This window comes from Otolemur garnettii, unplaced genomic scaffold (genome assembly GCF_000181295.1).
Source record: "Otolemur garnettii isolate 467f Iridium unplaced genomic scaffold, OtoGar3 scaffold00147, whole genome shotgun sequence".
In the NCBI taxonomy this organism is placed as follows: Eukaryota; Metazoa; Chordata; class Mammalia; order Primates; family Galagidae; genus Otolemur; species Otolemur garnettii.
This window is the reverse complement of record NW_003852542.1, coordinates 835,114-846,441: the sequence shown is the minus strand read 5'-3', so window position 1 is coordinate 846,441 and position 11,328 is coordinate 835,114. Positions and strand designations below refer to the sequence as shown.

Below are 11,328 nucleotides of genomic sequence, written 5' to 3'. Positions count from 1 at the left end.
TAATGATTAAGTGTTACTAAGTACAAAGTGCTAAAAATAGAGGCAAATTTGGGGTTGGGGTGAGAGAAAGATTTCAGAAAAGCAAACACTCAAAGGGGCCTTAGTGTTTGGACTTGGTAGAAAGGGATCTGTCCTGGCTCTGCTGTGGACATGCTAAGTGTTGCTAGCCCAGCCCCATTTGCATGCCTCATTTCTTGTTGGAACCAGCAAAGGCAGACCCAGGATTAAAATCAAAGAAAGTCTGATTATATTGTGTAGGAATTTACAAATCCTTAGACAGCTAGGTCTAAGAGAGCAGACAAAACACTGACTAGGAATCCAATACCTAGGTTTTTGTCCCATTCTGCTCTTGCTGGCTTTGTGACCTTGGTCAAGTCAGCACTTTCTGGGCTTGGGCTTGACCATAAGCAGGATGGTAATAGTAGTACCTGCCACCGCTAGCTCCTAGTGGGCTTGTGGAGGTCAAAGAGTTTTCAGGGGACTGAGTGGGGTGTGCAGGGAAGAAATCAACAAGTCTTCACCCCTAGCTGGCTAACCAAGAGATGAAGCCAATGGAGTTGGGGTGGCCAGCAGCCAAGCAGAACCTGGGGATGTAAGACAACGTACCAGTCTGGATACACAGTTGGCCACAAATATCTGTGGAAGTGGTTTTCCAGCTCACAAATTGCTTATAACTTTGTGTGGCAGCCATAGTTTATCTATAAGATGGAGACACTCATGCCCTTTAACCCTTATAGGCTGTGTCTGGCTGGTTGTGTCTAGTTAGCCCAGCATGCCACATGCCTCCGTGTGGGACACACCACGATACCAACAGAGTAAGCATCGCCACAGCCCTTTTCCTCCTTATAGTCCCAGCCCCTGGCACAGAGTAGACACTGAGCAAATGTCTCTTATTATGGATTCTGTGAATTCTGAAAGGGGTCCGCCAAGTTTGGGAAATAACAGAAAAGACATCTGTGTGGAATACGTTAGGAATAAGATTGCTCAAAGGTAGGGTTAAAACTCCTCTGAGACCTACAATCTCATTTATAAATTTGAAAATCTGCCATTTTGAGACTAACTTCTAAAAGAGTCAACCACAGGGTGATGCCTGTGGCTCAAAGGAATAGGGCACAGGCCCCATATGCCAGAGGTGGTGGGTTCAAACCCAGCCCCAGCCAAAAAAAAAAAAAGAGTCTACCACAAATAATTTAAAAAAGTTTTATTAAATCATTTAGACTTGAAAGAAGTCACAATAGTTAACACACTTAAGTGTGTTCTGTACACCAACAACCCAAATGGATTGATTTCAGAATTTTTATAAATAAAAAATAAACATATTTACAGTGAAAAATAAAAACATGTTAGCAATTAGATGATTAAGCTGTTATCTATAATCAGTTTGGGGGAAGTACCAACCTAAATTAGGATTACGTCTAAGACATTTAAGATTTCATTAGGTCTAAAAAGTCCAAAATAAAAAAGTTAGTTATAATATATGCTCTATTTCTTACTATAACTTTTTTCCTCCCCAAGCCAGAACTTTTGACCCATCTACATAAAAAGCTTTGTTTTCCCTTTGGAGGTAAAAGTACAAAAAGCTCTACACGTTCCCTAGAACCATCTAAGGAATAAAGCTATTTAATACTACAAATGTCTATAAAACTATGGACATAAACCATTATACAATCTGTGCTACTTGTCCTCCAAAATAGTGCAGATTCCTAATTTACCCACCAGGGACAAAAGGAGTCAGCTTTTTTGGAAATCAGTTTCAAAATCATCATGTCTCTAGAAAGCATATTTCTAGAACAATATAGTTACCACATGAGTGGACTTTCATTCTTCTGTACTATAAAAATATTTCCATTTTAATTCTCTCTATATATTTTAGGGATTGCGTCCAACTCCCTAGGCAAAAGGTGAGGGCTATAAAGCTTGGCCAGCCAGTGTCAAGAGACTAACAAAGAATAAGGACCACATATGCTTTAGAGTCCTCTGCTCAGTACAGCAAAAATTAAAGAGTTTTTTTCAAATTAGGTTATGCCCTCAAATCCAGTTTAAATTTGACTTAGAAAAAGTAGTCCAAAATACAATTGAGCAAAGAACAAAATCTTCAAGTCACATTCCTAAGATGTGGGTTATTCTGTTACCTATTAGGGTTGCTAGCACTACTTAAGGCTAATTGCTTGGCAAAGGACTATGGGGGTTGCTAGACTGTCTTGAATGTTTTGTTCCTGATGAACTCAGAGAGCGAGACCTCTGTCTGAGCACTGTTTTTTCTGGAAACTCCAAGTCCTCAAATACAGCATTTTCAATGATGTTTGTAGCTTCTGGCCGTTCCATTGGGGATGGAGAGAGCATGTCTTGAACCATCACATACTGAAATACAAAAAGTGTTTTGTGATAAAAGGGTCAGGTTTACATTACTGAACAATCTTTCAAATCAGGGGCTAGCACAGTTTTTCTGGACATAGTTTCTGAGTCCTACACAGAAGTCCTAATACAACTACTCAATTTGGCCATAGATGAACAAAAGCAGCCCAAGACAGTATGTAAAGTAGCAGGTATGGCTGTGTTCCAATAAACTTTATTACAAATTTGGCAGCTGGCTGGATTTGACTTGTGGGCCCTAGCTTGCCAATCTCAGCTCCAAACAAACATGCACCATTTTGGGGTAATTGGTGATAATAAAAGGTTTTAAAAATCACATCTTTGAAATAACAGACATAATTGGATTTTAAAAATAAATTCATCTTATGACTGTATATAAGTCTATAATGATCTCAATAAAAATTTCAATTAAAAAAGTCATGCCAAGCCAGGCGTTGCAGCAGGTGCCTGTAGTCCCAGCTATTTGGGAGGCTGAGGCAAGAGAATTGCTTGAGCCCAAGAGTTTGAAGTTGCTATGAGCTGTGATGCCAGGGCACTCTACTGAGGGCGACAAAGTAAGACTCTGTCTAAAAAAAAAAAAAAAAAAATCATGCCAGAGATCAGCAACCAATGCCTTTTCTTTTCTTTCTTTTTTTTTTTTTTTGAGACATATGTCACTATGTTGCCTTCGATAGAGTGCTGTGGCTTCATAGTTTACAGCAACCTCTAACTCTTGGGCTTAAATGATTCTCTTGCCTCAGCCTCCCAAGTAGCTGGGACTACAAGCACTCACTACAAAGCCTGGCTATTTTTGTTGCAGTTCTCATTGTTGTTTAGCTGGCCTGGGCTGGGTTCGAACTCACCAGCTTCTATGTATGTGGCTGACACCATAACCACTATGCTACGGGCGCTGAGCCTGACACCTTTTCTTGATTATTATTATTATTATCTTTATTTTTGAGACAGAATCTCACTTTGGTGCTCCTGATAGAGTGCTATAGCATCATACCTCACAGCAACCTCAAACTCTCAGGCTCATGATCCCTTGCTCAGCTTCCTGAGTAGCTGGGAGTACAGAAGCTTGCCACAACACTCAGCTAGTTTTTTAGAGACGGGGTTTTGGGGGTCTCGTGGTCTCACTCTTGTTCAGGCTGGTCTCGAACTTATGAGCTCAAGCAATCCACCTGCTTTGGCCTCCTAGAGTGCTGGGATTACATATGTGAGCTACCACACCCCACCCTTTTCTTGATTTTTTTTTTAGAGACAGAGTCTCACTCTATTACCCTGGGTGGAGTGCCATGGCATCACAGCTCACAGCAACCTCCAACTCCTGGGCTTAAGCAATTCTCTTGCCTCAGCCTCCCGAGTAGCTGGGACTACAGGTGCCCGCCACAATGCCCAGCTATTTTTTTGTTGCAGTTTGGCCAGGGCTGGGTTTGAACCTGCCACCCTTGGTATAAGGGGCCGGCGCCTTACCCACTGAGCCACAGGCACCACCCCCTTTTCTTGATTTTCTAAAAATCCTTTTTAATGTTAACATATGCTCTTGTGAGCCACCCTGGGAATAGCTTCATCAACTTTGCAAAAATGTAATAATGTTTAGTAAAACACATTTCTTAAGCATACCTAAGTATATTATTATAAAGGTCATTTTTAATGCAATCCTTCATTATACTTAAATACTGAAAGATAAATTTTGACTTTTTCCAACTTGATTAACACATACTATTTACTTCAACTTGTTTAAGAAGATTCAGGCTGGTGTGAGTGCAGTGGTGTTTCCGACTGATCACAACCAGTTACAGATTACTTTGTCTCTTCTCCATTCCCACTGCCTTACTTGATTAGACTTAAAAATTGGGCCCAGCACTTGTAGCACAGTGGTTATAGTGCCGGCCACATGCACAGAGGCCGGTGGGTTCAAATCCAGCCTGGGCCCCCTGAACAACAATGATAATTGCAACAAAAAACAGGCCTTGTGGTGGGCATACTTGGCAGGCTGAGGCAAGAGAATCACTTAAGCCCAAGAGTTAGAGGTTGCTGTGAGATATGAAGCCACAGTACTCTACTGAGGGTGACATAGTAAGACTGTCTCAAAAAAAAAACAAAAAAAACTTAAAAAACTGGCTCAGTGCCCGTAGCACAGTGGTTACGGTGCCAGCCACATGCACCGAGGCTGGCAGGTTTGAACCCAGCCCAGGTGAGCTAAACAACAATGACAACTATAACAACAACAGGAACAACAAAAAAAAAAAGGTGGCACCTGTAGCTCAAGTGGCTAAGGTGCCAGCCACATACACTAGAGCTGGCGGGTTCGAATCCAGCCCAAGCCTGCCAAACAATGACAACTACAACCAAAAAGTAGCCAAGTGTTGTGGTGGGCAGTGTAGTCCCAGCTACTTAGGAGGCTGAGGCAAGAGAATCACTTAAGCCCAGGAGTTTGAGGTTGCTGTGAGCTGTGACGCTATGGCACTCTACCCAGGGCTATAGCTTGAGGCTCTGTCTCAAAAAAATGAAAATAAAAACAAAATTCGATATTTGAATTCAACTTGAATTCAAGAAAATTCAATGTACAAATTTCGTTGGAGGTCATGCGGCAGGGAGCACAGCCTGCTGGGCCGCGGAAGCCAGACATGTGGTCCAGTCTTCAGTTTTAACAAATCACACGTTCCTGGGAACAGCTCCCTTTCCTCTCTAGACCTGTACTTTTCTCTTCTGTAAAATGGAGAGACTGGTTGACTGTTGAGGACTCTTTAAGATCTAAATATCATTAGAAAAAATGAAGATAAGAATTATACATACCTCACGAGGATATTTCTGAGTAAACAGTGGTGGAAATTTGAGATTTCTTACATCAGTGAGGGTCTAAAGAGAAACAAAAGTGTTACTTATTTTTAGATTTATTTTGACATATGAATCTATTTAAGCAAACAAAAAAAACTGATGATCTAATACAATGACTAAGAAGAAAAGTTGTATATTAACCAGACAGAAAACTTCGTTTTTCTGAACGAGGTAATCTATGTGAAGTGCTTCTTGTGCACAGATCATCAGATCATCAAAATAAAGGAGGAAGGGACACGTACGTATGCAGTACCCACGGGTTCTGCAGCAGCAGATTCAAACAACCACGGGTCAAAAGTATTTGAAAAACAACAGTTGTTATCTGTACTGACCAGTACAAACTTCATTTCATGTCATTATTCCATAGCATAACAGCTGTTTACATAGCATTTACATTGTATTAGGTATTACAAGTAATCTAGAGATGATTAAAATATATAGAAAGAATATATGGAAAGACTATGAAAGAATATGTTCATAGTCTATATACAAATACTACACCCAAAACAAGGAATTTGAGCATCTGCAGATTCCGGCATCTGCAGGGAGGCATGGATAAGGGACAACTGTATATATGTGGTCCAGACATTTTTTATTTATTTATTTATTTTATTTTATTTTTTTGCAGTTTTTGGCTGGAGCTCGGTTTAAACTTGCCACCTCCGGTATATGAGGCTGGCACCCTACTCTTTGAGCCACAGGTGCCGCCTGGTCTAGGTACATTTATATACATACATATGTATATATGAATGTATACACATAAAGAAGAATAGCTATATAGAAACACTGAGAAAATATTGGCAACTACTAATATAATTTTGTCTCTAGGGATTTCCCTGTTCTGGACACTTCACAAAAATGGAATCATTCACCTGTGGACTTCTGCGTCTGGCTTCTTTCATTTAGCAGAATGTTTCTGAGGTTCACCTACGTTATGACAGTACTTCACTCCTTTTATGGCCGAATAGTATTACTTTGTATGGATATACCCCCATTTGTTTTTCTGTGTATTAGTTGGTGGGCAGTTGAGGTGTTTCAGCTTTTGGCTATTATGAACATTTGTATACATGTTTTTGTCTATATTTTCATTTCCCTCAAGCATACACCTAGAAGTAGAATGCTGAATCACATGGTAATTCTATGTTTAAATTTTTGAGAAACTGACAAACTATTTTCCACAGCAGTTGCTCCACTTTACATTTCCACCAGCAACGTACGAGGGTTCTAATTCTTCCACATCCTAGCCAACACTAGCCTCTTTGTCACTTTTTTTTTTTATTACAGACATCCTAGGGTGTGGGAAGTGGGATCTCATTGTGGTTTTGATTTGCATTTCCCTAATGCCTGACTATGCTGGACATCTTTTCATGTGCCTATTAGCCACTTGTATCTTTGGAGAAATGTATATTGCTTTACCAATTTGTGAATTCAGTTGTATTCTTATTGAGTTGTAATAACCCTTTATATCTAGATGCTAGACATTTTTCAGATAATAGGATTTATAACTATTTTCCCCAATTCTCTGGGTATTTTTTCACTTTCCTTTTTATTTATTTATTTTTTGATAGGATGTGAAGCCCAAAGATAATTCAACTTGGTGAGTCACTTAGCTTACTGGAATCTTAGCTTCTGTACCCACGAACATTAGTACTAAGAAAAACATGGAATTCTTCATGAATTTGCATGTCACCCTTGCACAGGGGCCATGCTAATCTCTGTATCTTTCCAATTTTAGTATATGTGCTGCTGAAGCAAGCATTCCTTTTTATTTTTAGAGATGAGATCTTACTATTTTTTTTTAAGTTTTATTTATTTAATTTTATTTATTTATTTATTTTTTTGTAGAGACAAGAGTTTCACTTTATCACCCTCGGTAGAGTGCCATGGCGTCACACAGCTCACAGCAACCTCCAACTCCTGGGCTTAGGTGATTCTCTTGCCTCAGCCTCCTGAGTAGCTGGGACTATAGGCGCCAGCCACAACGCCTGGCTATTTTTTTTACTGCAGTTTGGCTGGGCCAGGTTTGAACCTGCCACCCTCAGTATATGGGGCCAGTACTCTACCCACTGAGCCACAGGTGCCACCCAATTTTTTTTTTTTTTTTTGAGACAGGGTCTCATTTTCTTGCCCTCAGTAGAGTGGTGTCATAGTTCATAGCAACCTCAAACTCTTGGGCTCAAGTGATTCTCTTGACTCAGCCTCCCAAGGAGCTAGGACTGCAGGTGCCTGCCACATTGTCTGGCTATTTTTAGAGATGGGGTCTCAATCTGGCCCAGGGTGGTTTCAAACTCCTGAGCTTAAGCAATCCACCTGCCTCAGTCTCCCAGAGAGCTAGGATTACATGTGTGAGCCACGGTGCCCAGCCTGAGATCTCACTATGTTGACCAAGCTGGAGTGCAAATGGTGATTCATGGTAATGGCCACAGTGTACTCCAGCCTTGAGCTTCTTGGTTCAAGTAATCCACCTGCCTCAGTCTCCCAAGTACCTGGGACTATAAGGCTTGTGTCACCACATCTAGCTTGTCTTTTCACTTTCTTGATAATATTCCTTAATACACTTATAACCATCTACATTGTCTTTTCTTTTCTTTTTTGAGACAGAATCTCAATCTGTTGCCCTAGGTTAGAGTGTCTTGGTATCTACTTAGCTCACAGAAACCTAAAATTCCTGGACTTAATCCTCTTGCCTCAGCCTCCTGAGTAGCTGCGACTATAGACGCTTGCCACAACGCCCAGCTAATTTTTCTATTTTTAGTAGAGAGGGCATCTTGTTCTAGCTCAGGCTAGTCTCAAACTCCTGAGCTCAAGGGATCCTCCTGCCTCAGCCTCCCAGAGTGCTAGGATTATAGGCATGAGCCACTGCGCCTGGCCATAACTACATAAATTTTGAACCCATTTGATTGCTGATCCTTTACTTAGGTGGGACCTGTTTTATTTTCTTTTCTGGAAGCTTATAGGGCTTTTATTTCTGGTGTTTTAAAACTTAGTTATTTTGGCTGCTTCCCCCCCCCCCCCATTTATTGTACATAACATTTGGTAGGTCCTTTTAGTTAAAAGATAGGCATCCTTTAGTTCTATGTGAGAATTATATCCTTTTCTACCATGGGCAGATATCAATAGGTACATTCTAAAATTGATATATTAAGAAATAGTGATTAAAGCTCAGTTCCCGTAGCTCAAGTGGCTAGGGTGCCAGCCACATACACTGGAGCTCTTGGGTTTGAATCCAGCCTGGGCCCGCCAAACAACAATGACAACTAGAACCAAAAAATAGCCGGCATTGTGGTGGGTGCCTATAGTCCCAGTTACTTGGGAGGCTGAGGTAACAGAATCACTTAAGCCCAAGAATTGGAGGTTGCTGTGAGCTTGAGACTCTGTCTCAAAAAAAAAAAAAAAAAAAAAAGTAATTAAGAGCACAGACTTTGGAAATATGGAGTTAAACACCAGGGACAGACGCTAGAAGAGCTGAGGGAACCACTTATGAAGGATGAGGAAAAATTTGACAGAGGTCTATTTAGAAAGACTTCCAGTATCATCTGCCTTGAAAGCTGATTTATTTTGAGAGGAAAAAACTGATATGCTTAATGTGTCAGCTTTTAAATACATGAGCCTATGACAACCTGTCCTCTGGAAAAATCTTTGGCCAACAACCATCACCACTCCCTCCACCTGCACTCACCACCCCTTTCCCCTTACCCCATGGTTGCCCTAACTTTTCACTTGTTAAAAACTTATTGAGTGCAAGATAATATTGTTAAATTACGATGAACTTCAGCAAAAACTAGGCACAAAAAATCTAACTAAATGATTTCTTGAAAACTTAAGTTTTACATGGAAGCAAACAGTCTAGAAATCTCCCCTGTGTTGCTCACATGACATCTTCTAGTTAACTAGTTTGCTGGCATTAAGAATAATATTCTTTAAAAACTTCCTCTTGTTAATTTTATTTTAATTTTATTTTTTCTTTTTGGGACCGAGTCTCACTATGTTACCCTTGGTAGAGTGCCGTGGCGTCACAGCTTACGGCAACCTCAAGCTCTTGGGTTTAAGTGACTCTGTTGCCTCAGCCTCCCAAGTAACTGGGACTACAGGTGCCTGCTACAACACCTGGCTATTTTTTGGTTGCAGTTGTCATTGTTGTTTAGCTGGCCCAGGCTGGGCTCAAACCTGCCAGCCTCAGTGCTTGTGGCCCTTACTCACTGAGCTATGGGCGCCAAGCCTCTTGTTAATTTTAGATTATTTTCTTTTTCAACCTTTTACAATTTTTAGGAGGGGAGTACTTACCCTGACTCTCTCCATCTGAGTGCTGAATGGGTACAGCAATTCAAATAGAATTAGGCCTAAAGAAAAGATGTCCACTTTATGAGAATAGCTGTTTCCATGAATCTGAAATCCCATGTAAAGAAAAAGCATTAAAAAAAAAAATTAACACTGAGATACTACAATTGATATTACAGCCTTAATGAATCCTAAAGTTAACTTAGTCACTGCTTGGTTTAAATTTATATATTAAGAAAGTCAGCAAAGAGTTAATCTCTCAAGCCTCTTCAATTTACCACACCAAGAGTAATTAAAGCACTCAGCATTACAGAAGGAAAGCCCAGGTATAGCTCTGAGATATGCATCAGTAAAATAGGCCCAGCAGAAACCTGGAGCCTTGTGATAAAGATGGTGAAGCTTAAAAAAAAGGTTGGTGGAAGCCAGTAAAAGCTGCTCAACTCCCCCTGAGGTGAAGTTTTTTCAAAGCAAACACTATCTAAAGCAAATCTCTCATTTCTAATCATCTTAGTCCTCATCCATTTTTATGAGAAAATCTTCATTACTCCAAACCACTAATCAACTGTGATTAGCTTTCCTTACAGCACTTAATTACGGACTACTTTGCATTCTTGGTTGTATTTTTCATGTGTATATTTCTTATTCTTCACAACTAGATTATAAAGTCCTGGAGGGAAGGGAACTGCTTCTTTTGTGCTGCCTCCATCTAGCACTGGGCTAAGTATAGAGAAAGCCCTCAATAAATACTCATTTGCTAAAATGAACAAATGAATTACAACTGAACTACCCCATTAAATAAAGCCTCATTCAAATTAAAAGTGACCTCCTGGAGGCTCAGAAGAACCCTTTTATTTGTGAAAATTTCTTTAGGCATATAACTTGACATTTGACAAACAGCCAAAGAAGGGTATCATTTTGGAAATTCTTCACACTGGCATTTCTTAATTGGGGGATGGAGGGTCACAGGGCAGTTGCCAGGTTTTAAGATCCCTCCAGAACCTCCTTTCTATCTGTACTTGGCATCTGTCTCCCTGGCTTCTGCCTCTGTTATAGAAAAGCTAAAGAAAAGCTCAGAGGCCACATCAGCTGTATGGCCTTCCTTCCTTCTAAGTGACCTCAGGGACCCGAATCCTCTTACTTCCAATCCCTGGGGTTTGGGAAGTATTTAAAGAAAATATGGTCAAAAACAAGGCTTTCAGGGGAACAGTGAAAAGGTCAGCTTCACACCACTTGGAGAGTGTAAATACATAAAAATTCATGTGAGGGTCAGGTGTGGTGGTGGTGGTGGCTCAGGCCTGTTATCCCAGCCCACTGGAAGGCCAAGGTAGGTGGATTGCCCAGAGCTCAGAAGTTTGAGACCAGTCTGAGCCAGACTGAGACTCTCGTTTCTAAAAATAGTCAGGCATTGTGGTGGGTGCCTGTAGTCCTAGCTGTTTGGGATGCTGACACAAGAGAATCACTTGAGCCCAAGAGTGGGAGGTTGCTGTGAGCTATGATGTTCCAGCACTCTATCAAGGACCACAAAGTGAGACTGTGTCTCAAAATAAAATAAAATAACTTGAAACTAAAACAATTAAAAAAATAAAAAAATTCATGTGAAATAACTTGGTAAAAAAATGTTTATTCCTGGGCGGTGCCTGTGGCTTAAGGAGTAGCGTGTTGGCCCCATATGCTGGAGGTAGTGGGTTCCAACCCAGCCCCAGCCAAAAACTGCAAAAAAAAAAAAAAAAAATTATTCCTATTTAATAATCTCACTTAATTTCATTCATCCTAAAGTGGATGGAAATGTGGACGGAGATTTGGGTACAAGGCTAGTTACCCAAGTGGTATTTCTTTCTTTCTTTCTTTTTTTTT

At 40.5% G+C, this 11,328-nt stretch overlaps 1 protein-coding gene and 1 pseudogene across 2 annotated transcripts in view; both read right to left on the bottom strand.

Annotated features, from left to right (window-relative positions):
• Positions 1 to 1,186: 1,186 nt before the first annotated feature.
• Positions 1,187 to 11,328, bottom strand: part of EIF2AK3 (eukaryotic translation initiation factor 2 alpha kinase 3) — an 82,318-nt gene continuing 72,176 nt past the window's right edge. The window contains exons 15-17 of one of the 2 annotated variants that reach the window (XM_003799184.3): positions 9,481 to 9,582; positions 5,155 to 5,217; positions 1,187 to 2,361 (exon numbers count right to left, since the gene is read on the bottom strand). In XM_003799184.3, the coding sequence (XP_003799232.1) occupies positions 2,161 to 2,361; positions 5,155 to 5,217; positions 9,481 to 9,582 (366 nt within the window). In that variant the 3' untranslated portion in view covers positions 1,187 to 2,160. The remainder of the gene's footprint in view (positions 2,362 to 5,154; positions 5,218 to 9,480; positions 9,583 to 11,328) is intronic. The other variant, XM_023518790.1, reaches the window with a different exon arrangement.
• Positions 6,852 to 6,951, bottom strand: LOC111728278 (annotated as a pseudogene).